The sequence below is a fragment of the Centropristis striata genome, chromosome 21 (genome assembly GCF_030273125.1).
Source record: "Centropristis striata isolate RG_2023a ecotype Rhode Island chromosome 21, C.striata_1.0, whole genome shotgun sequence".
Taxonomy (NCBI): Eukaryota; Metazoa; Chordata; class Actinopteri; order Perciformes; family Serranidae; genus Centropristis; species Centropristis striata.
Genome location: NC_081537.1, coordinates 21,926,221 through 21,950,958, shown reverse-complemented (window position 1 = coordinate 21,950,958; position 24,738 = coordinate 21,926,221). Strand labels below are relative to the sequence as shown.

The window sequence follows — 24,738 nt, the reverse complement described above, 5'->3', positions numbered from 1 at the left end:
GGAGTTGGCTCAGTAAGATAAGCAGTAGGTGGTGCCAGTTCTCAAGTCACAAAGCCATTAAACCAAAAAATCACATGTGAACGTCCTTCTTGATTTCTCTCCAAAAATGCACTGACCTTTGACCTCTCCTCAGTAAGAGAGTCCCACTGGGATCCAGCTTATGTTCTTAAATTGTGCTGAGTCAATGACAACTTCAAAAATGTGCAGAAATTGTGAGATGCCCCCTCTGTCCAGATCCAGCATGGGAAAAGTGTAGTTGGTTTGGTGATTCAAGCAGTTCTGAAGCATTAAGGTAGAACATACTTCACAAGCTTATCCATTGGGATGTCCCATGTTTTGTCACTTGACTTCCCCACTGGACCACCAGAAATATCAGGTTATCTGTCCTGTGTAAATATGATGTTGCATTCTCGTTTTAATAGGAGGATTTGGGACATGACCCGCCCACCTCTACCTCTGATTGGCTTACCCATATAATCTCACTCTAACTTTAACCACTCCTCATGCCTAACAAGACAGTGTTACCCAAGATGAGTCATTTCTAGTTGCAGCCCAAATACTGGAAGTCCTCAACTGGACACTGTTTGGTTTCATAGAGTGAAAAAAGGTCAATTTTTTTTTTTACAAAAGCAAAGCCCATGCTGCAAACAGAGGATGTGAAAACTCTCCTGTCACCACACACATGAAGCCAACGATCAATACCGGCATCAATAACGACGTAGCTGGAAAACAGTATTGGCAGAGGGAAGTGTGACAGCTTACACACACACACACACACACACACAGCAGTGTTCAGATTAAAGTGCATTCAATAAGAGTCGATTTCCACTGTACCTTTACCTCAAACAACATCTTAATCTTTGCTGTGGTGCTGCAGGTTTTCCTGTACAGTAGCTGCAGACCAGTAAGAAAGTGGGTCATTCAGAACGGCTACATGCACCTGTAGGTAAACAGACGAGGCACTGTCACCCTCAGAGCCGCGACAAACAGGAAGCACAAAGTGACCAGACAGACACTCTGAATTTCCCCCCCGAGTCTTTGGGCCTATCATGTCGTGACACCGGCTGACAAGAGTCCCGGCTCCCGGCCCGGTGACAGAAATGAAGAGTGAGGCTGCAGTCGGCGCTGATCAGAGATCTGCTCCTCATTCCTCACCAGGTGTGCTAATGGCCTCAGACAACACTGGAGGCGACAGACAGCCACTCGCTCACTGCAGCGCCGGGTCACTTTAGTCTTTTCTGAGGAAGAAATTACATTTTTTTAAAATCTGCACTCTTGAAATGCCTAAAAGGAGTTTATAAAAATGTACTGTGTTTTTTATTTTTAAGCTCCATCCACTATAGTGAGTTTCATATTGTGAGATTGATCCCAGCTAGAGCCAGGACACCCTTAGGTTAGATTAGCTTAGCATAAAGACTTGAAGCAGGGGGAAACAGTTAGCCTAGCTTGTCAAGAAATAACAAAAAAAAGCACAAATTGTCATCTTTATTCTTTAGTTTTTATACAAGTGAAACAAACAAGATAGAGTGTTAATTTGTGAGGTTAGACGTGCCAGGGAACCAAACGATGTCATTTCTGGCTGCATAAAATCATCTGAAAGCACAGACAGCTCGGTGAATTAAATCACCTTCTGAAGGTATAACTGCTGCCACTGCACTAGCATGCAATAAACAGATTTTGCCATAATTACAAATGCAATAAATGATTCAAAGATTCCAAAATAACTACATCTTGATGCAAATTTGTGAAATGTCTCATGCTTTGTCAGGGCTGACAACAACAAAAAAACAAGTCATGCTTTTTTTCCTGATCAAAACACATGTGAACTTGCTGCCACCAAATATTGTATATGTAAATGAGGAGTTACATACATATAGCGGGTGTTTTACAGGCTGGAGTCAGTGAAAATATGAAGGAGTTCCCCTCCTGACAGTGGGGAGAGGACTTTGAACCCACATTTTGATGAAATGAAAGCTACAGAATCAGTTAACTGAATTGATCAAATGTGAAAAATCCAAACAATTAAGACAGTTCAACCGCCTTTGTAGTTGGATTGTGGTCACATATTTCTAAGGGGAAAATGGTTGTGTTGCAGGATTGGACTCCTGACTTTAGTATTTCTATTTTTTATTTTTTAATCCTGGCTGTGTGTGGCCCTGTTTGCCTTATAAAGGTTCACATGTTGTCACAGAACCCTTTTTTGAGCTGAGCTGGTTTTATATAAGTGTTGTCTAAAGACTGGGACTGCAGCATTTGGCAAAATGGTCTTAAAAAATGATGCAAAAAGGACAAACTGTCTGACAGTTCAGGCCTTTACATGAACATAAAAGTGTTAATTTAATGCTGAGAACAGAACGGATATATTGTATGTGTAACATTTCCCAAAAGATGTACTATTTAATGTTTATGTTGGCTTCTGTCAGAGGAAAACCTTGATGAAAGTGTGCGACAATTCTCGTTTTAAGTGCAATTAATAGAAAGTGAATTAGTTTAGAATTAATGACGGCATTGCAAAAACAAACATGATCACTGGCCTGTATATTATTATTAATTATTTATTTTTAATGTGTTTGTTACTGGTGCACCTGCAAGAGTGCAAGATCTCCCATTAATCAGCAGGAACATGCCTCAGGAACGCCCCCTGCTGAATAACTCAGATATTACAACCCAATCCCTGATGTTTTCCCTCTAAATACCTCCATTTTCCCATGAGTCTGTGTTTCCCTTGAACGCCACATTTCCCTCATTAAGAGAATAAGACTGTGTGGGAAGTGTATTTCCAGAGATTTTACTGTATAATATAGAAATAAGGGAGTGAAGAAGGGAGAGACCAGACACAGTCGAGCAACAAGCATGTTATCTTTTGTGTGTGATCCATGTGCACTGTTTATGTCGAGGGAGCAAAAAAAAAAAAAACTCCTCCTTTGACTCGTTCGTTGAGAGCTTATAAATTGCAAAAAATAAGAGATTTCTGAATGGGGAAAACTGTTATTTATTAAAAGGTGGCATAATTGTGTATTGTATTGTTGTTTTTTTATTCATGAAATAAAGCTTACACATGACAAACCTCAGCTGTTTGCATTTGTTTCTTGCACGTAATTTGGGTAAAATGCTATTTATGAAACATTTTTAAATTTAGTTTGTGTATAAGCCTTACCGTGCAGCCATGTGCAGATTTAATAAATGAACTGAAAAATAAAAACACATTTGTGACGTCGACACTTTAATGAACTGTATAAATACAGTATTTACATGTTTCCAACCAGCTGGATATTCTTCACACTATATCAGTGACATAAAAATACAGTTTAACATCTTCTCTCCTCTTTTAAATATGTGCATATACTGAATGTTGGTTATTATTATTCCTTAAATAATAAATTACATCTTCAAATATATCAAATAAATGTCAAGATTGCACCAACGTCTGAGCCACGTCAGCAATGATCAAAATAATAAGACAGATGCTGTCTTATATGATCATTACCTCTTTTTAAGCAGGTGATAAAAAACGTCTTCAGCATCATGCTCAGTCCTCAGTGCTTTGAGAGTCACAGGAACTGAGTTGGATCATTTCAAATGCATTATGTTGGTGCTGCAGAGCTCAACATAGGTAGTAAACATACTACAGCTACGGCTGGATTGGCCTGTTGGTAATTATTTGGTTTAATGCAAATTTATTTAGGCATATGCACCATGCACTCAGGTAATAATGCAACACATGTCTTAAAACTGCAACAACCAGGGCCACCAGGGCAGCAGTGAATGCAACACTGACACAGTTTTACCTTTTAAAGGACCAGTGTGAAGGATATAGTGGCATCTAGCAGTGAGTGAAGTGAATATCCTCCAATTCCAAACTATTTTCATTGTTGTTTAATCTGCCAATAGTGGTCTTAAATACTTTTTTTTTATTGTTTTAGTGCAATATGACACTTGTAAGTGTCCAAACACAAAAAATATTCAGTTTACTATCATGAATGACAAATAAAAGCATCAAATCATCACATTTGAGAAAAAAAACTGTGACGAACAGCTGCAGATTTATTTTCTATTGATCGACTAATCATTGGAGCTATAATTATTGTTATGACCAGGGGTCAAATGGTTCCTTTTTTGTGTGTTTCTTGCAGTGCCTGGTGCAGGTGATCCTCCCTGCCAGAGTGAGGTGCTGCTTGTTTTCTTTGAGTCTCCTTTCCCAGGTGGTGGTTGGAGTGGGATTGGACAGTTTTGGACTCTGTTTTTTGGTCTCCACCAAATACTGAGGGAGACTTTTGCCTCTTCAGCTGCTAATAATCCACTTTGTTCTCCAACCTAGTCTTAAAAACTGATTGCTGCTGTGTGTGAAGAAGGTTTTCACAGCCTAATTTCTCTGAAAAAGATGCTATGAGTGCTGTGAGAGCGAGCCAGAACACTAAAGTTGCAGCCAGACGGATAAAAAAAATGAGCTGAAACTCATGAAGCTCTGTAAAGCCGAGCGGAGCTGCAGATTCTGCTGATATTTATTTACAGGTTTAATGTTATTAATGTGCTTTATGGTGCATATTCCCAAATATATTTGCAATAAATCAAATTGAAGCTTGTGGCTGTCCCCTGCTTTGCTCAGTTGGTAATCCAGCCCTGACTGGAGCATTGCAAGTGCCAGGACATTTATACAGTCACATAATAGTACTCATAAGAGAAAGACATGATTTGAACATTCAACACACTAACATAACAGGCCTCTTACTAACCTGACAGAAAAATGCAGTTTTTGTTTTCATTTCAAGTCATTTCTGCAGAGTGTGCGTCACACATTCAGTCTTTTTCTGCAGCAAGCGTCTCAAAAATATAAACGCATGTGTTGAAGTAATCTAAAAAAAGAAATTGCATTAGAAAATTGATCTTGAAGAGAAAGTTCTTCTGAGTTTCTTCACCTGAGCTGGATGCAGAAGGTTCCCATGAGCCTGTCATGAAGGAACGAGGAGAGATCCGCAGCACCATCTCCGCTCCGAGTGGATCATACATGCTGTGTAAATATCTATCACTGATATTTCTCAGTCTCTCTCTCTCTTTTTCATGTGTTTTTTTGTCCGGCATTGCTTGTCGCAGTCGTCTCTTCACCACAGAGTTATGTTCTCCATATTAGCAAAACCTGGATTCTCTCTGAGCTTCCAGTACGTCCCGTTTGTCAGCCAGACGTCCCGTCCACAGGTGTCTTTGGCTTTCCTGAGAAACCATAATAATCATTTCAGTCAATCTTTCAAGAATAAATGCCCAGTGTGCAGATGTAGATTTATTTAGGTATGAATATACGGGATAGTCCTGTCTATGTACAATAAGTGAATATATGTACGTACATCATCATACTGGTCTACTTTTTTCTTTCTTTTTTCAACCTTACTATTTTTTATTCATTATCTACTTATGTACCTTATTGTTTGTTTTAATTTCACTATTTTTAAGTTATAAAAATATATAAACTTGCAGGAATACTACAAGTATGAAGAACATGATATGTAAACAACTGAAAATTTCTTTTAACTCTTAAAATAAAGTATAAAAAAGTAAAAATGCCCAAAAATTCTCCCTATATCTGCTTTTCTAAGTCTACATAATAGTAAATACAGTATTGTTGAACATTTGCAGAACAAAATTGTACTCCACACCATGTAATCACTGTCATGACTGATCCAATGAATAATCCAGGCTCAGATACACAACTCCCAAAGTACTTTATATATTGTGGACGTTATGCAAACAAACTCCCCCTGCAGACATGTTTTAAGGTATGTAAAATATATTCTGCTGTGAGTAATATTTTAACATGTTTAACAAGCCAGTAGAGGAGCTCTGTGGATAAATTTCACTGGTTTATTTTCTCCATCAGAGAGATTCAGAATCTCATAATCAGAGACTTGCAGACATAACAGAATGGTAAGTGCAGTTTGCATCTTTTATGTTGAAATTACGGTCTTCACGAGAGGTTTCAGACTTTTTTTTCTCTGCCTTTTCAAAGTAGTAATGCACCAAATCTAGCTCGCCCAGTGTGCATTTAAATCTCAGATATTAGTGCACAGACATCTCTGCATTCAGTAGTGACTAGTCTAGGGACAAACTTTACACATGTACAAGTCACTATAGTCAAGGTCAGGACATTTTAGAGGTCTCAAAAGAAATGAACTTACTTGAAAAAACGTGGAACGTGTTCTTCCCCTTTTTTGCTGAGCTCTTTTCTCCGCTCCCTCTGAAAGTCCTCGATTTCATCTTTCTTTACGTCCGCTTCATCCACTTTCCCGTCCTCCAGCATCCTGTTAGAAGGTAAGAAGTAACTTCATGTGCTCTTTCTGAGTCAGCAAACTACATGTTCAGTCACTTTAGTATACGTAGAAAGTTTTTTCTGCAGCTGGGCTCACCTTTGGTCGGGGCGCAGGCGGCTGTCTGTGGGAGGCAGCAGAGGCTCCAGGTCCGGGGTGAGTTCATTCAGCTCCATGGCGAAGGTGGAGAACCCATAGTACAGCAGGTAATCCTTTGGCTGGGGATCTGTGGGGTGACAGGAGCCTTTCTGGTGAGCTGCTGCACAAACGTGACGCTTGGATTTACGCTGATTAGCAGATTTGGTAACAGGGAGCTTTCGATCATTTCACACTTCCATTTAAAGCTTTAACACATGAAAAACCTCAAGGACAAACAGACAAACGATTCGGTAATGCTTTATATTAAGGTCCTTGTAATAACCATTAATTAACAAGTAATAAGGCATTGTTCTTGCTTTAGATCCCTTTAGCTGCAAAAAGCATAGTTAACTGTTAACAAGTGCATAGTTAACTTATAAAAGATAAGCAATAAAGTATATTTTAATATCAATAAGCAAACAAAAGATTAATAAAGGCATGGCAGACATAATGGGTGGGTTATGGGTGTTTGTAATGCAATTATGAAGAATTATAAGATATTCATGAGGCTTTTATTAATGTTCTTATTATACATCTCTTATAGCCTGCTATTAGCTGTATTATAATGCCATTATTAACACTTATATAGGCTTATAAACACACAGTAATGTTAATTAGCATCTTGTAAGGACTTACAAGGGCCTTATTACTTGTTAATTAATGGTTATTACAAGGACCTTAATATAAAGCGTTACCAACGAAGTGTTGTTTGCAGTGATGGTGGACTCACTTGGCTTCCAGACACATTTGGGAGTGGGCAGAGTGTCGCAGAAGATGCCTTCATGCCACAGACCTCCGAACCGGTGGATGACACTCCCGCTCTGGTCCAGCACGGTGCCCTGCACCTCGTTCTTGTTGGTGTCTGAACCCCAGTAACGAGACTACAACAAAATACAACTTTTAGTAAAAAAAGCCTAAGACAAGCTGTGGAACCTACACAAAAAAATCACTTGTAGAGTAACATTAAAACAGAAAAAGGACAGGAAGTGGTTTTATTGACCTTGACGAAGGTGATCTTGCAGGTGCAGGCGTTGCTCTTCAGGTTGCGGATGGTGACCTCGCCGTAATGCTCCAGGTAGCGCTGCTGGCTGAGGACGTTGTGGATGCAAGTCACCACTTTGTTCCACTCATAATGGTCTCCATACCTGCACAAAACACCAAAATGTAGCAATTTATTGAGTAAAAATAATAATGATAATAACTTCATTTATATAGCACCTTTTGAAAACAACAGCATTCAAAGTGCTTGGAGAGAGAGCAGTTAATTACAACGACAATGATGCCATAAGGCTAAGCAACATTAAAAGAAAAACAATAAAAGACACTGTAGGAACAATCACAAGACATTCTCAGATACACAGAATTAGAAAGTAAAAAGGAGTAAAAAATAAGTAAAGGAGTAAAAAGGAGTGGTAAGAAAGAAAGCATTACATAAAAGCAAGCATCTAAAATGCCTAAATAAGTGTCTGAAATATGATTGTTCGGTGGTTTTCTCTGTTTAATACAATTGTAAATTGAAAATATTTGGACTAAATGAGCAATTTGAAGATGTCACTGGGTTTTGTGCATGATGATGGACATTTTTGATAATTTTCTGAGAAAAAACTTGGTAGTGTAATGCTTGAGGTGTAAATCACCAAATAATCGCATCATATCTTATTAGATTGATGCTGAGGACATTTGTTGCCCGTCTATCTCTGCCATGTCTTTTGTCTCTCTTTACACTGCCACTGTGTAAACTGTGAGAGAAACTTCAAAGAAACAATAGAACGTGGATTGTCAGAACAGTCAGATACTTGTCATGTAAAATACATTGTAATCAACTGCAGTAGGCTTGTCTGCTCATTTGTGACATGATTTAAATAAATGTGGTGTAATGTTTATTGTTTAAATATCAAGAATCTAATACTATTTTTCCACAAGCCACAATGAGGAACATACAGACAGCTGTTTTTAGGTTTGTCTTGAATGTTACTGTTAAAAAGAGGAAATAAAGTGTGATCACGTCAGATGTGTAGTGCATTGTTAGGTATCGACTGCTTACTTCTGAAGAGTGACGTTCACCATCCCTGTTGGCAGAATCTCCAGTGACTTCCCCCAGAATTTATTTTTCCATCGCTGGTCTGTTCAGGAATATAAATAAACATGAACTGTTGTTGACAATATACATTATAAAAGTACTGACTTAAATAAAGATAAAGACACATAAATTATTTGAACCATCAACTGAAGTGAACTGAACTCACCTTGCCAAAAGGAGAAGTTGTCTGACTCTGCATGGCAGGCAGAGATGGGGGGATGGTGGCAGACCTGGAGCATCAAAACAAGTTAAAAAAAATCTGACCACATACAACAAGGCTCATCAGGAGAAACTTCTGGTGTTTATGTATGCAGAAGAAGAAGTGCTGAAGAGACACTTAATAGCTATTAATCAGCGCTGAGCTTTTATTTCTTAGGGTCAGAGACAAGAAAATTGCTTTATTGCATGTGCATCACTGTAAACTATTGTGTAACCTCTTCAGTTTCTTGAGCTTTGAGGTTTATTTCATGATACATCTTGAAACTGCAGAAATAAGCGTAAAAAACAACAACTTAAATGTCAACATGCCGACCTGAAATCCTGTATCTTATGATTACTTTTCATGTAGTTGCTACCACTCCAAATGAATGCTTTGTGCTTATCTTTTTAATTTAAATAAATGCAATATAATTAAAGCAAAAAATCTTTGTTAATTCTTGCAGCTAAATTACACAAATGGGTGATCCATCTTAATTATAACAAAACGGGAATAAATAGTAATTCCCCGTCGTCTATACCAAATCTTAAAAGACGGTCAGTTGTATCATCTTCCTGCATAGTAAAAGTTGTGTTTGTGAGGTTTACCTGCTCACTGATGAGGCGGAAGCCGCGGTCCTCTCTGATGCACTCGTACGTCTCCCCCAGCACCGGGTTGAAGGGCTTGTAGTGGCTCCTGAAGGTCGCAGTGGAGTAACCGGAGATAGCGAAGGCAGCAATGTAAACCTGGAAGACATAAAATAACATGCATCATGTTGTTTAACCTTTATTTTAGTATTCTATATGCATACCCCTTCAAATAGTGTTACCGTTTATTCTAAGGCTCATGAGCTAAATATTTTTCACTGGACTTGGTTGAAATTTGTACTGAGCATCCAAAAAACCCTCAAGATAATTTGAAACATAATGTGCAACATGTACCTTTACAACACTGAATGCAACATTACAGCCAGTAAAAAAAAAAAAAAAGAAAAGAAAAAAAATAGCTATTTTCAAAAATAATATATCAAAAATAATATAACATTTTTACATCTTTATATGCATACATTGAATACAAACACTTTCACATAAAAATAAAAAGTTGTGGGAAAAAGGGAACATTTAAATAATGCTTCCCTGGGAAACTATTGAGTCTAAATATCTTTAAAAATGGATTTTTCAGCTCTGAAGCAACTTTTTAGCAACATCTTTGAATAACACTTAATGACAACATTCATAAGCATGCATAAATCTCTTTCTAAATCTTAATGACAGATGCCATGTCAGTCTTATGCATACCCCTTCAAATAAAGTGTTATGGAATAAACATAAACAATACATAATCAACATAAAGAAGCAAAGAATTAGGAAAAAAAATGGGAAATTTAGTTTCAGGGCCCAAACTGGGCCTTTTTAAGACTAAAAAATGAACACAATCCATGACTAGAAGGGAGGTGTTGGTTGGTGTAAATCGACTGTCAGTGATATTAGTGTGTTGTGTCCACAGTCTATGGTTGTGTCTGGTCTCACCATCCTCTGGTAGGGGTCTGGAGTGTTGCAGGCCGTATCCAGCAGCTCGCTGTACTCCAGCTCCTCACACAGCCTCTGCAGCAGGTTCACAGGCTCGTTGAGCGGAGCGGGCATGGACACACGAGCCAAGTCTTTACCTGTAGGAAAAAACATGTGAAAACTGCTCTGTGTCATAAATAAGGTGTGTGTCTGTGCAGAGCGCTGTGACTCACCGATGTTGTTGTAGAGGATGGCCATGAGGCCCACGTGGCTGTTGTCGGGACAGTGAGCGGGCAGCGTGGTTCTCCGGCCCGTGCTCTTGGGAACGACGCAGCTGGGACTCCTGGAAATGCTCGCACGGTACTTCCGAGTGGCTGATGCTGTTAATGTTGGTGAGAGGAAATTATATTAATCACCAGGCAGCAACAAGAACAGTATGGAGCGCCATAAAAAAAGTGTAGTTACAGTTTTCTAGCTGATATATTTTGAATAGTTAGCTCACTTCTTCACATTTTAGAGAGATTTTGTGTAAAACAACATGTTGCAGTATAGGATATTGTAAAAAATGTTAAATATTAAATAAAAAAATATGTAATGTATGTATCCCATGCTATGTGTTGTTGTTTCATCCTACTTTAGATGAATCCACGGCCACTAAAAATGTAGATTCTGATTTAACATTTTGATTAAATATTTATTTTTCATATATTAAGATATTAAGATATTGTTATATACACATTTCTGCTAAATATTCAGAAAATTATCAGTTAGAAAACTGTAATCAGCAAGCAGTGTTGTGAGGCTGTTTTTTTATGTTTAGCAGGTATCATCTTTTACTACATTCACCATTTTAGTTCAGTGTGTAAGCTTGTTAACATTTGCTTATTAGCACTAAACAAAATACAGCTGAGGCTGATGGAAATGTTGGTTAGTTTTGCAGGTTTTTACTTATAAACTTAAGTATCAATCAAACAAGTTTTTCACCTGATTAAGACAATTTAGAGATCATCAATTATTACAATTTCTCGTCCAATGAACATGAATGTTTGAGCTGAATTTTATGGCAAAACACTAATATAACACACTAATATATTCAATATGATAGAATATAAATACACCCGGATGATGCAGCGAGAAAAGAAATGAAGGAATCAAAACATTTTCCCCTTAAGGAACTTAAATTTCATGGTAATCCATTCAAGAGTGCCAAGTAAATATGGGTGTTAATACTAACTACACATGACTCAAATATCTTACATTTCTTTATATATAGTAAATAAATAAAAAAATAGTAGCATAGGACAACCCACTATGACAGTGTTTGGGCAGACATATAGATGGTGATATTTCCACAGTAATATCCACTGATTTTCTTAAAGTAAAAAGTTTGTTTTTCCTGTTTGTGTACTGCACAAAATGACATATTTCACTGACATTCTGCATGAACCCCGGTGCTCCTGAACCCACCGTGTCCCTCCTCCGGCTCAGAGTTGGTGGTGCTGCCGTCACTCAGCCCCGACTCGTCAGACACCTCAGAGGAGCTACCAAAAAGGATGTCGTCGCTGGCATCAAAATACTCAGCTGCCGAGTCTGCCAAAGAAGAAGCCTCGTTGGATGAACGCCTCACTGCTGCCGGCTGCAGGACGAGAAACAGAAAGTAAAGACAGAATCATCATAAACCCACAAGGGAATGTGTGCCTGAGAATCCAGATGACGGCTGCAGCTTGATTCTTACCTGGATGTTGTTAGTTTCCCAGACTTCCTGCAGCTTCTGCCTCTCCTGGGACAGAGTTTCATGCACTGTCTTCAGGGATGCAAGCACTGAAGAAAGAAAAAGATGCAAATTCAGTTCTTTTAATTTGGAAAGTGACAACAGTTTCCCTGTTGCATAATCACGTTGTCCTGGATACACTACACTCGTCTAATTCTGTTTACACGCGCATGTTTGTGTGTTTCTGACCTCGTAGCGACATGGCGCAGATGTCCTGCTGGATCTTCCTGCCCTCGGGTGATGTGGCAGTAGGAGGGGACAGCTGGGTGTAGACGTAGTCGGGGATGGAGGGGACGGAGGCTCCAAGTTGAGGCGAGCTGCCCAGGTGACTGGACGACAGCTGTGGAGGTGAACATGAAAGACGGTTGATTTGTTGGTTCATTTAACTTGTTATCTGACAATTAAAACTTCCTGGAGACTTGTTGTCAGAACCACCCTGTGAAATCCCAAGCAGCAACCTTCAGGTCAGCAAAATAAAGCCACTATTATAATTTTATTTTTTATTGTTTTAGTCTGACTTTTAGTAGAGCTTTATTATCTATATATTCAGTAATTTATTTATTTATTTTTATTATAGTCTTTAATTAGGTTTTATGGTTGTCTTGATAATTAAAATTATTATTATTATCATTGCTATTTTATGATAATTATTATTATTATTATTATTATTATTATTATTATTATTATCATCTATTTTTTCATTATTTTTAGTATCCATTTATTTATTTATTTTTATTTTATATTATTTTATATATTTATATAATTTTATCTGGTATTTCTCAAACAAATTCTTCAAAACAGTGCACAAACAAATGTGTGACATCATGCTGGCTGTGTCCCCTTCTTTTATACAGTTTATAGTCTGAACACAGTCAGGGGAGACATTTCCTCCCAGTCTTTATGCTAAACTGAGCTTCATACTTACCGTGCAGACATCAGAGTCTCTCTTTACGATAAATAAGTCATTCATTTTCCAGAATATTCCCCAAACTCTTGCTTTGATTAAATTTTGACTTTTGACAGGAAATGATGCGAGGCGTGCATCTTCAATTTCACATTAAAAGCAGGGTTTGTCAAACACAGGTGGAACTAATTTAACTGGAGCATTAAAATGTGTCAAGGCCTGTTGGATCCCTGCTACAGTTGTTGTTGTTTTTGTTTGTTTGTTTTAGAATTTTTGTGTTCAGGATTAATTCATAGTGACACCAATTAAATTGAATCTGCTAAAATGAACCACAGTAATCATTAATGTTAATTAGTTACACCCGTGTTTCTCCTGCAGAATCAATGCTGCACTGTGAAGATTTATCAATATTATAACAGTCATCTAATCAGGTTGACTACTTTTATTCATGGTTCAAATCTGGACCTCGAGCACCAACAGCCCTGCAGGTTATCATTCCCACCAGCTACTTGATAATAACACTGTTCACATCATTGCATTTATGTTTAAAATCAGGTTGTGTCCGAGCTTTAGTGCTCCAACGAGCCGGCGGGACAGAGAACCAACAGAGCTCTTGTTTCTAAAGGACAGGACTGAAAACTACTGAACTAACATCTAAACAAAATGCACATAATCATTTACTCCTTCAACAATTCAAAGATCTGTTCTGTGAGGGAAAAAAGGTTCCTTAGTATATAAAATGTGTTGTGGATATTGAATGAAATATCTATAACACCGGGCTGGAGCACACAGACACATTTACCTTTTAAACCTGAAAGAAATTATTTTATGTCATTATTTATACATTGAATCAAGTCGTCCCTTCCCATTGCCAACTCACCGATTTAGTCATCCCACGAATAGGCTTTGGATTAAAGAAAGGCCCCAAAATGTTACAGGAGGGTTGGGATGTCAAATATTTAAAACTAATATTTTACTTAGAATAGTACCAGTAATAATAAAAGATATATATATTTTTTTAAGGTTTAAATCAAAATCCAGTTTAAATCAAGTGAAAACATTAATGTTGAATCAATGTACAAATCAATGTAAAATAATTTAAAATACATATATGTTTATTAATGTTAAGAGTAGGGACAGACCATTCTTACCATTCCCAGCGCCTCCACTCTGGATAATGTGCGAGAGTGACCCCACATCTTCCCCGACCTCGACTTCTTCGGCTTCTCAAGCGACAGATTCTGGATCAGAGAAAAAAATTCTCATGTGAAGCTTCCCCGACAGGATGTGCTCCACACTTTAGCCCTTAAATTCTCCAAAAGAACAGAGAAATTTGCTTTGTTGTCGAGGTGTCAAGAAAAAGAAAAAGGCCAGGGGCCGGATTCACAAAGCAGTCTTAAGAAAAAAATGCTTCTTAAGTGCCACTTTTTTCTTAGTGTTGCTCTTAAGACGAAATTTAAGAAGATTTGGTGTTCATGAATAAATTCTTATCTTTTCTTTAGTTGTTTTCTTAACTTTCTTCTTAATTTTTTTCCTAAGATAGAACTTGAGAACAAATGAGATTCTTGAAAAAACAAAGTTTATTTCTCATATTTCTTCACAACTTTAAGAGAAGCCCTCCGTCGTCAGATACACAGCTACAGTGAAAAGGTTAGTCTTGATGTGTATTTACTTGAACAAATTTGTATGACATTCATATGATTTCTTTAATATTTAGTTTAGCCCTAGACAATGTGTTAACAAATTTAGTTCATTGAAGTTGGTCAGGGTAGTTTTTTTGTGAAAGTATCACATAAAACTTATTTTGGTAGTTAATTGAAATTTCAGTCTGTGTGACATGTCGGCCTATTCTTAGATTACACTACAATGTACTCTTAGTAAATCATGGAGGCAGTTTTTGTATTTGATACTAGTTAATTAATGATCTAGTGATCATAAGTTAAAAATCTAAGAACGTCCTAATTGAGAAAACTAAGAAGTTCCAAAGACATACGAGAATTCTTAAGAAAAAAATGGTGAATAGCATTCAAGAACATTCTTAGGAACATCCTATTTTTTTTTCTTATAAATTTTTATCTTAAGAACACTTTTGTAAATCCGGCCCCAGGACATTTCATACTTCATGAAAAAACTCCACTGCAGAACTTCTCATAGGGTCCTCCCACTGCAGCACACGTCAAAATCAACAGTTCTTGGACACCACAGACATGTGTTCTCTCTCTCAGGACTACAAGAACAAAATGATGTAATTCTGTTCCTGCAGCCCTGGGAGAGAGAACACATTTCTCTTGCGGAGTATGTATTAGCCTTGATTGTCAGTCTACCTGTATGCTGATGATGCGCTTCAGGTCTCCGTTAGTGATGGCCTGGCCTGACTCCAGCAGCTGCAGCCTCTGGATCAGACGGTTCAGCTCAGAGAGGTCCACGTGGCAGCGGTTCAGCTCTGGAAAAAAAAAAAAAACACTTTTAAATTTAGTCCGTTTCAGTGGAACTCTGGTGGTTAAATCCTTGTTACGGTTGGTTTGGTTGCTTGTGAACCCTCCAATCGTACACTGGTGCGAGAGGGGGTCTCAGTCCGTTTCCAAAGCATCCCTAGTAGAGTTCAATTCTCTGTCAAACATAATCCGACCCGATTACAGGAAATGAACCAAAACTCAGCAAATTGTGGACGACCTGTGAGATGTTCACAGAGCAACAGATGCAACAGGACTGGGAGAGGACAGACTGATGTTTGCTCGACATCTGAGCCGAAGAACAGAAACAGAAGATGCTGAATAAAGTCCACAAAAACACTTTATAAAATTATTTGAGATCAACTGAAGGAGAAATGATTCGTGCAGAAGATAAATCAGTGCAGAGTGGAGGTAAAAAGACTTAGACAGCAATATTTCATGGTGCATTCGGCTCCATGATGCTTTGTTTGATTTCCCTGTTTACATTGTCCACATCTAACTTTACAACAAATAAGTAATAATACTGGAAAAGTATATTTCCAGCCCTATGCCTTCGTACACGCCAGCATTTCTGCACTGTGAAAGCAAACCAGACTAAATACAAAACCTCTTCACTCATGGACATGCCCTAATTTATGTATTTAGAGTTTCTTTGACTAATCAATAATATAAGATTTCAGTCATCTTTTCAGATGATACATCACCATTGGCCTTGGTGCTCTCTGAATGCCATTCAGGTTTAAAATGTGTTTTGAGACTCTTTCATTGGTTCATTGGTCAGTGTTGAGTCAGGGAGGAGATATAGGATACTAAAAACCAGAGCAGACAGACTGAAAAACAGCACAAATCCCAGGGCCATTGCAAAACTAAATGAAAACTGAAGGCTTCTTTTTTCACAAACATCATAATAATTATTTAACTGTATCACAAGTGCAACTGTATCAATATCATATCAAACTTTGCTGCTAAATGTAAATTCCTTGTTTGTACACACACACACACACACACACACACACACACACACACACACACACACACTGCAAAGTATTTGTTTCTTACCAAGATAAAAAAAAAAGTTAGATAATTTGTCTTATTTTAAGAGTTAATTTCGTATCTTAAACGTTCAACTTGCTTATTTCTAGATTTAACAATCTTAATTTAAGAAATCTTGTCAAGTGAATTTTGAAGATTTATTATCAGTCTATTTATTAGTAATTTTCTTCTTTTTTTATTTATTCTTTGTTGCACTTTTTCCCTTTGCACTGAATTGAATTGCCTACAAATTTCACTGTATTTTGTATAATGACAATAAAGATTCTAATTCTTTTCCTTCTTACCTTGGACGCAGGTCTCTGGGTCGTGACTCTGCTGCAGCCAGGCTGACACTTTGCTGTTGACGCCCGTGTTGGCTGAGGGCAGCAGCCCTGCAGGAGCTGCAGCTGGATCCACGACGCCTGCAGAGCTCTGGGAACAAGATGGCAGACAGAAGGAGTTACACTGAGTCATTAAAGTAAAGATAGTTTGGTTTCGTTTGACTTTATTGCTTTTTTTGATACTCACCAAATCTCCGTTCCTCTGAGCCTGAGACAAAGTCTGCAGGAAGCCGCCCTGAATATGAGCCGCCTCGTTCTTCTTGTACAGCCGGTGGGCTTGTAGCTTAGTCACCCAGATGTAGAAGAGTTCATGACTCTTTGCCTTGGAGAGACAAGAAACTCATACTTATCTTTTTAATCTGACAACACACTGGATATATGTTTGAAAATAACTCCATGTACCTTCATGTGATAGAGGATGTCTCCTGCGTCCAGGTCGATCCGGTTTGACTTCTTGTTTATGGACATCACTGCGAGGCTCACATCCAAAGAGCCCTGCACTCGTCCTCTGGAGACCTTAAATGGGGAAAAAAACATACGTTTTAATGTTTAAATCTGGTGAAAAATCCTGTTATAAAATGCAACGTTCACTTACATCATGTTGATGTTTGGAGTAACGCAACATTCCTGCTTCCAGGACAAAGTACCGCTGAAAAAAAGAAAGCAAACATAATTTTTAAATCTTAAAATATTTATATTTTCTTGACATAAAAGGTGAGAGCGCAGGCAGGTTTCTCACCTTGTGCCAGCCTTTCAGAGGCCACTTCCTCCTCTTGAGCAGATATCCCTCACAGATCCCTGGGGTGGTCATGTCGGGAGGGTTGTCGCCTCCTGCCTGCATCTCTACCTGAAGGTCGTCAATCACCTCCCAGTCTTTGATAATCTGAGCAGAGCATGAAGGGAGAAATAATCTCAGAGATTTTCATTAAGATAACACACTGGTGGCTGAGCCTCTGGCGCACTGATGGATGCACTTGCATTTGCAGTATTACAAGCTGGAAGTCTCTGAGGGACAGGTCTTGATACAAATATTTACCGATACTCTCTGTAATTTATTAGTAAAATGATACCCAAACATATTCATTTTCAGCCAATTTGTTCATCTACTTGGCTCCATCTCAGAGGTAAATACTAAACTTTTTACTGCACTATATTTCCCGACAGCTTTAGTTACTTCCCATATTCAGATTATTAAAACAAACAAAAAAATCAACTACCCAGCAATGTATAAAGTAATTCAAATTTGGATGTCAAGCTCAGAAAATAAGATTATAATGGACTCTCTAATATTTTCTTCAATAAGTTTTTATGTTTCATTAGTAGTCTTTGAATTTTGCTTGATTTTTATTTTTTAAAGAAAATTCTGACCTCTTACTTGTAATGTTTTCGTTTGAATAATACAACAATAATAATAATAATTATTATTATCATTATTATCATTATTTTTTTAATTCATTTTATCCTTTGCATTTATTTTACTGGATTTTATTTATTTATTTTTGTCATTTTTAGTCTTGAAATGTGATTTATTATTGTTGTCTATGTTGTTAGATTTTCCCCTGTGAAGCACTTTGGTATGTTGTCTGTTTGTTTGAATAAAGTCATGTTGAGTTGAGTTCAATTAAGTTTTATTCATGACACAATGATAAAGATAATCTTGAACACTAATCTGAGTGGTTTCATGCAAAATAAAAACAGAGAATCTAAAACTACAACAAGCTAACTGCTCATCCTCCTGTATGTGTGTCTGCGTCTCACCTGTCTTGAGTGGCGTGACGACAGCGTGCTGCTGCTCCGGGAAAGCTTCCACGTGGGTGAAGACTTCTCCAAACCGCTCGCCAGCGATTGGCTGCGGTTGAGTGAATGTGCATCCATTTCAGAGCGCCAGCCTCAGACTCCGCACCATGTCGTGATCGGCTGTTTGTCAAGAAATGATATTATATCAATAACATTACATCTCCAGCCTGTATTACAACATATAAAACACACATCAAAGTAGCTTAATTCAAGTATGATTTAACTTCTGTGTTAACTTCTGACTTATTTCTATAAATTTTGTATCACTAGTTAGTCTTGAAACTTGATGAATTTGGTCGTCTTTGTTTTTATCTTTTTTATCCTATCCTAGCTATCTTTGGCATCTAACCTCTCCTGCACAATGTGCAAAGTTTTTCAATTTTTAATAAATGTGTATTTGTGCAAATAAAACCTCAAAATTCACTTGCAGGTTTGAAAAGTATGTTTTAAAAAAAAAATCACCAAAAATATACTGTAACTGTATACTGTAATAAAGTGTTTATCATAGAAATAAATTGTTAAAACATGCATTATTGTTGGAGTTAGATAGATTTTTTTAATTTATTTTCTAATTTAACATAGAAATTCAACTCGCCCTTTTTCTTTTTTATGATTTTTGGCATGCATTGGCACTGTGTTATTCTGCACAAAAGATTGACTTGCTCCCACCTCTATGCCATGATAGTGCAGATTCAATAGAGCTGCAGGACTTATATCCTTATATATTGTAATAAAAAACAAGGTCAAAGTGAATACATTTATATCACAGAATAAAGCTTTTATTATGCATAATGTGCAAGTAAACTAAACTAAAACTGATGGTCTAAGGACAGAGGCCTGACAGTGTAAAATTACAATAATTCCAGGTGCAATTATCTTTTTTATTGTGCTGGTAACTCAGCTCTTACATCCGTGTCAAACTTTCACCAAATGTTGTACACATTCCATTTGATTTGGTTCTTTAGATAGACCTGCACAATAAAACGTGGCGTCTAAACAACTTAAACAAACAAAGTGAAAGTGTTGAACAGGCTCAAAGGGGCAAAGCACTGAGCTGAGACTCTAACTGTAATCCAGTTACCTAGAGAAACCTGGACACACCTTGAAGGTCCTGGAGCCTCATCGAGATCTCTCTGGATCCTAAAGTCACCCACACTGACCGACCGAGCCCTTACTGCACAGACAACTAACCATTCATGCCGAACTCAGACTATTTAACATTTTGTATTGTATATTTCTAAATGAATGCACCTCAATTGTAGCTGGCTTCTGGATTATTATGCATGAGCAACTAAAACTTTGAAGTTTCAGTAATAAAAGTGGAGAAAATGTGCTTCAGTGTCGAAGATTTTTAATGTTTAGATTATAAGATGCTTGATGTAAAACAGGAACAGGCTGTGAAGATGTAAAGTCATTCTTGGGGTTAATGTGTCACTGAATAATCTGTTAATCTGGAGCTGGGTGGGGTGGTTTAAAAGAAGACATATTTGCCCTATAAAATGGTCCAGTCTAGTACAATAGTCCTGCTTTATATACTGTGTTTTAGAGGTTATAATGGTCATTTGTGGGGACAGATATTGTGGTGCTGTAGTGTAACATGTCCTAGAAGAGTTCGGCGTTAAATATTTGACTTGGAAATATAATTCCAGAATACTGACTGATTAATTTACTAATTTAGGTTCATGTTTAAGTGATATTACTGGATGAGCTTTAATCACACACCATTCTTTGTGGTTTTGCTGGTGTGAAAGCTACGGTGCAGTATGTGGCACCATGGCTAGCAGAGGATTACTAACCTCTGCTTAATTGGTTTTTCACAGGACAGTTTTAGCAACTCGGACATGGAGGGACACGAGGCACACAGCACCGACACACACATGAAGAGTGGATTGTTATATTGGATATTTGAAATTACACATTTGAATCAATCTGGAATGATAATGGGAGCACTTTAAAACAGAATATATGCAACAAAAATGCAGCTAACTTTGACGTCAAAGGTTTCTTTTAGGGCTGTTGTGATTATTTTCATGTTCAATTCACCTTTATTTAATATTTTCTCTATTAATTCGTTTTTTGGTCTATAAAATGTCAGAAAAATGTTGATAAATGTTTCCCAGAACCCAAGATAATGACCTCAAATATCTTCCTTTGTCAACAACTCAAAGATATTTCATTTACTGTTATAGAGGGGCAAGGAAATCAGAAAAAATATCAAATTTAAGAAGTTGGAATCAGAGACTTTTGACTTTTTTTTTTATTATTAAATAATGACTAAAACCTATTAATCCATAATTAAAATGATAAATGTAATAGTCATACAGTTCATAGATTAATCTTTGCAGCTCTAGTTTCTTGCACACTGACATAAAATGCACAGTGTTTGTAAAATAGTGGCTAAATTTAGTTTTTAATTTTTAGCTTTTTTTAAGGGTAATGTATTTATACAATTTTCTGCGTGCATTTAATTTGAGAGGTTGCAAAGCCAACTGAAGTAGGGAAGTAGGGAAGAGACTGAGTTCAGACAGTGTGTGTGTGTGTTTGTGAGGGCGTCCGTCTGCAGGGAAAGATCACTGCTGTGCAGACTTTAAGACGTTAGCACTCTTAATGGATCCTAAATGAATGGGGCGTTACCTCCAAACTGATCTCCCTCTAAATCTGAGCAGGAGCAGCCCGGCTCGCTGTTACGTAAGAGTAATTGACCTCAGTGATGACAGCATGTGGCCGAAACAGGATGAAAGGATTTGCAGGTTTCTGAGCTTGCTTACTCAAGGAGGAACACAAAGAATATTCTACAAGGAAGTGGATGGCCACAAAAGTTTTGCTACAGTTTGAGGAAGATTTGAGGCTCTTGCAACAACAAAAAAAGAGTAACAAATTCATGCAAAACTTCAGTTTAATAAACAAAAATCTGTTAATTACAGTAGGGCTGAAACTAACCATTACTTCCATTGTAGATTGATCAAATTAATCATTTGGTGTATAACAGAAAAAAGAGAAAAATATCCATCCAAGTTTCTCAAAGTCCTGTAACTGTCTTGTAAGTTTATAATGATATAAAACAGAGGAAAGCTGGAAATATCCATTTTTGAGAAGCTGAAGAGAGCATTTACTGCTATCTTTGCATTAAAAATGACTTAAAAGTTTCAACAAAAAGTACATGTCAAGGCCTTCTGCACCTGCTAGATGGGGCAGACACCTTCTGACGCATGTAAATAAGGCTAATAATGACTAATAAAGGCGGGTCAGTCAGGGATAACATTTGAAACAGGTGCTTTAAAATCTTGTTTTCAGTCCAAACTCCAAAGACATTCACTTAAATATGATATGAAACAGAGAGAAGCAGGAACTCTCCATATTTGAGACGCTGAAGACAGCATTTTCTGCCATTTTCGCATAAAAAGTTACTTAAATGTTGAATCGATTATCAAAATAGTTGCCGATTATTACGTTTTGCACCTTTATTTGCAGATTTAAGAGACTGTCTTTCCCCAAAATATGACCTCATGTGTCACTTGTGTGGCAGCTGATGCACTATTACAGTTAAAGTGGCTGTAGTCATTATGGATGATGTCAAGACAAAGAGAGACGGAAGGAGTATAGAGTATAGAGCACAAAAAGATCATCTTAGTGAGAGCAGGAGAGGTGGTGAAACAAACACAGGACTTCACTCAAAAGAACAGCATTTAAGTAAAAAATCACTTTACTTCAATCGTCACATTTTTACGTCACCAACAAACTTACTTCACGTCCAGTATTTATATGCATTTATTTTCCATTATTTTAGCCCTGAACCATGGATTTTTCTGCTCTAACCTTAGAGAAATATTTTTTTTATTTCCTTTATTTAATGCGATTAATCTAGTTTTGGTTCTGGATTGTATTAATTTTTTTATTAAAATTATTTTTGCTTTTAAATTGTAATTTTTATTCTCATATACATATTTTTTTGCCATTTCCTGTTTTGAAAGTTTTTAAAATATTTTTTTTAATTATTATTATTTGATCAATTTTCTAGTTTTATCTATTATAATTATCTGGTTTTATCTAGTTTTTAGTCTACATTTTATTTAACTGTTTTATTAAAATTATTATAGCTTTAAAACAATAACACTTTATTGTCATACTTTTTATTGTTGTGTGATGTGTTTTACAGATTGCTTTTGCCAAACCATTTTATCATCAATTTTATGACAGCTTAAAAAAATTATTTTATCATAATTTTTGTTGTCGTTTCGACTTTTCATGTTTGATCCAGTTTTTAGTCTAGCTCTTATTTAACTATTTTATTCATTTTTATAATAGCTTTTGTATGAGGACAATTCACTTCCTGTAGCCACTAGGGGCGCTCATGTTGGACTTGAAATAATTTATAAATTAAGGTTGTGAATGAAACAGTTAATGTAGAAAAAGTAACTAAAAACAAAAGGAATAAAGCACTTCAAGGGCATTCAAAATATTCTTGGTTACCAACATTTCCTCATGTTTGACCAGTATAAAGCAGATATGAGATTATTATGTCATTATTAATTAAATAGGAGCCTAAAAATAAAAGAAGTCAGCCGAGGTGAAGGAAGCATTTTGGCAGCAGACTCGGAGCTGCATCATGCCAGAGGATGAGGTTAAGATACAGATTATGACAGCTATAATCTCACTTTCTGGAACCAAAACTACAGCTAATAAAAGATCAGATGAGGACAAAATATTTATGAATGAGTTTGGAAATTTCTCAGCCTTAAACAAGCATTTTAACATTCTAATAATAGATCAAATTAATCAACAATGACTCAGACGTGTCCCAACAGATTTATCGGTCGGCTAATTTTATTGTATTTCTGACACTGAAAACTGTTTTTACGGATCATATAATTCAGAAAACAATTTATGTGGTTGATTAAAAAATATGATCTTAGCTTTTTATTTTGTTTCAATTCATTCAGTATTTAAATTACCTAAGAATGACTGATACTGACCTTTTCAGCATTTTTTTATTATTTATTTAAATGGTCAGGAACAGGGCCATACACTGGTGTTAATTTTGCTTTTTATTTATTTTAAATGTATTTAAATTATCATCAATTGGCTAATACTGAAACAAACAGTACTTGTGTATATTTAGCGATTTATTCTTATTTATTTATTTGTTTTTTTAAACTGTTGATAATGTAATGCATTCTAGGTGTAATAATGTTAGATATTCTTTAATAAAAATAAATTGTTTAAGAAAGCAGCCTTCTGAGTTCACACACACACACACACACACACACACACACACACACACACACACACACTTTAGGTCCCATGTGAACTATTCAGGGCTGCAAGAGCTCTTATCTAAAGCCCATTAAGTTGTCACCGTCCCACAATTGGAAGTTTGGATTATTTCAATCGAACAATTTGTTGCATTTAAACAATATCAACACAATACATTCAATATAATAAACCTATTTCTGTCAGTAAAAGAAAAAAACAACAACAATGACTTAGTATCTCGAAATAATGATCAACTTTCTAAAAAGATGACAAGTCATTATTTTAAAATGCTATCCAATCCTAATTTTTAAAAATTCTTTTTTCATTTTTATTCTGACGATTTTCAGATAAATTGTGATTTCAGGTTTGTTCTTTAAACAAAAAAGGTACGTTTGAGATACGAAGTCAATATTTTTGAGCCATTGAGTCAATATTTAGAGTTTATTAGTTATTAGTCATAACTTTGATAAAATGTCTCATTATTTTGAGATACTAAGTCATTATCTTGAGGTTTTCTCATTATTTTTGATTAAATTTGTCATTATTTTTGACATACTTACTCATTATTCCCGAGAAAGTTTCTGATTATAATGATTTAAAAGATTTATTTTTTATTCAACATGGCAGAAAAATACTTCCATACAAGACAGAGTATTGTTTATCACGGATATCTAATTTATATTAATTATTCTGCTGGTTTTGTTGCATCAGAATGAAACACAAACTGTATTTTCTTAGCGACAGAAGAAGTCTTACCTGAAATCCACCTCCGACTCTCATCGTGTATCTGTGATTCTCTGCGGTGATAAATCCAGTAAGTGTCTCATTTGGCGTTAAAACAAACTGCCGGAAATCAACATTTCAAAGAAGCAGAAAATACGTTTTTCCGTCTAAAAAAAAGTCAAACTACATGTTCCATGCACAGATAATCACTGACTCTGATCACATAATCTCAGCCCGTGCCCTCTC

The 24,738-nt window shown here is 36.6% G+C and overlaps 1 protein-coding gene across 1 annotated transcript; it reads right to left on the bottom strand.

The window, feature by feature from the left end:
- Positions 1-5,099: 5,099 nt before the first annotated feature.
- On the bottom strand, positions 5,100-18,594 carry osbpl7 (oxysterol binding protein-like 7). Its single transcript, XM_059324876.1, has 21 exons — positions 18,478-18,594; positions 17,459-17,602; positions 17,315-17,368; positions 17,122-17,235; positions 16,907-17,041; positions 16,684-16,810; positions 15,218-15,336; positions 14,045-14,134; positions 12,179-12,329; positions 11,954-12,039; positions 11,686-11,854; positions 10,452-10,598; positions 10,240-10,376; positions 9,319-9,456; positions 8,681-8,744; positions 8,479-8,557; positions 7,435-7,579; positions 7,165-7,315; positions 6,396-6,522; positions 6,168-6,290; positions 5,100-5,208 (listed from the first exon to the last, which is right to left on the bottom strand). The coding sequence occupies exons 1-21, from the start codon at positions 18,592-18,594 to the stop codon at positions 5,100-5,102; spliced, it is 2,526 nt and encodes an 841-aa protein (XP_059180859.1).
- Positions 18,595-24,738: the final 6,144 nt, after the last annotated feature.

What these genes read in the sequence shown, in the direction of transcription:
- osbpl7 (XM_059324876.1), bottom strand. Translation starts at nt 18,594, where the DNA reads ATGGATGCACATTCACTCAACCGCAGCCAATCGCTGGCGAGCGGTTTG. An exon ending in AGCGCATCATCAGCATACAG is followed by an intron (nt 14,135 to 15,217) that starts GTAGACTGACAA and finishes TCTCTGATCCAG; the next exon opens with AATCTGTCGCTTGAGAAGCC. An exon ending in CAACTTCTCCTTTTGGCAAG is followed by an intron (nt 8,558 to 8,680) that starts GTGAGTTCAGTT and finishes ATTCCTGAACAG; the next exon opens with ACCAGCGATGGAAAAATAAA.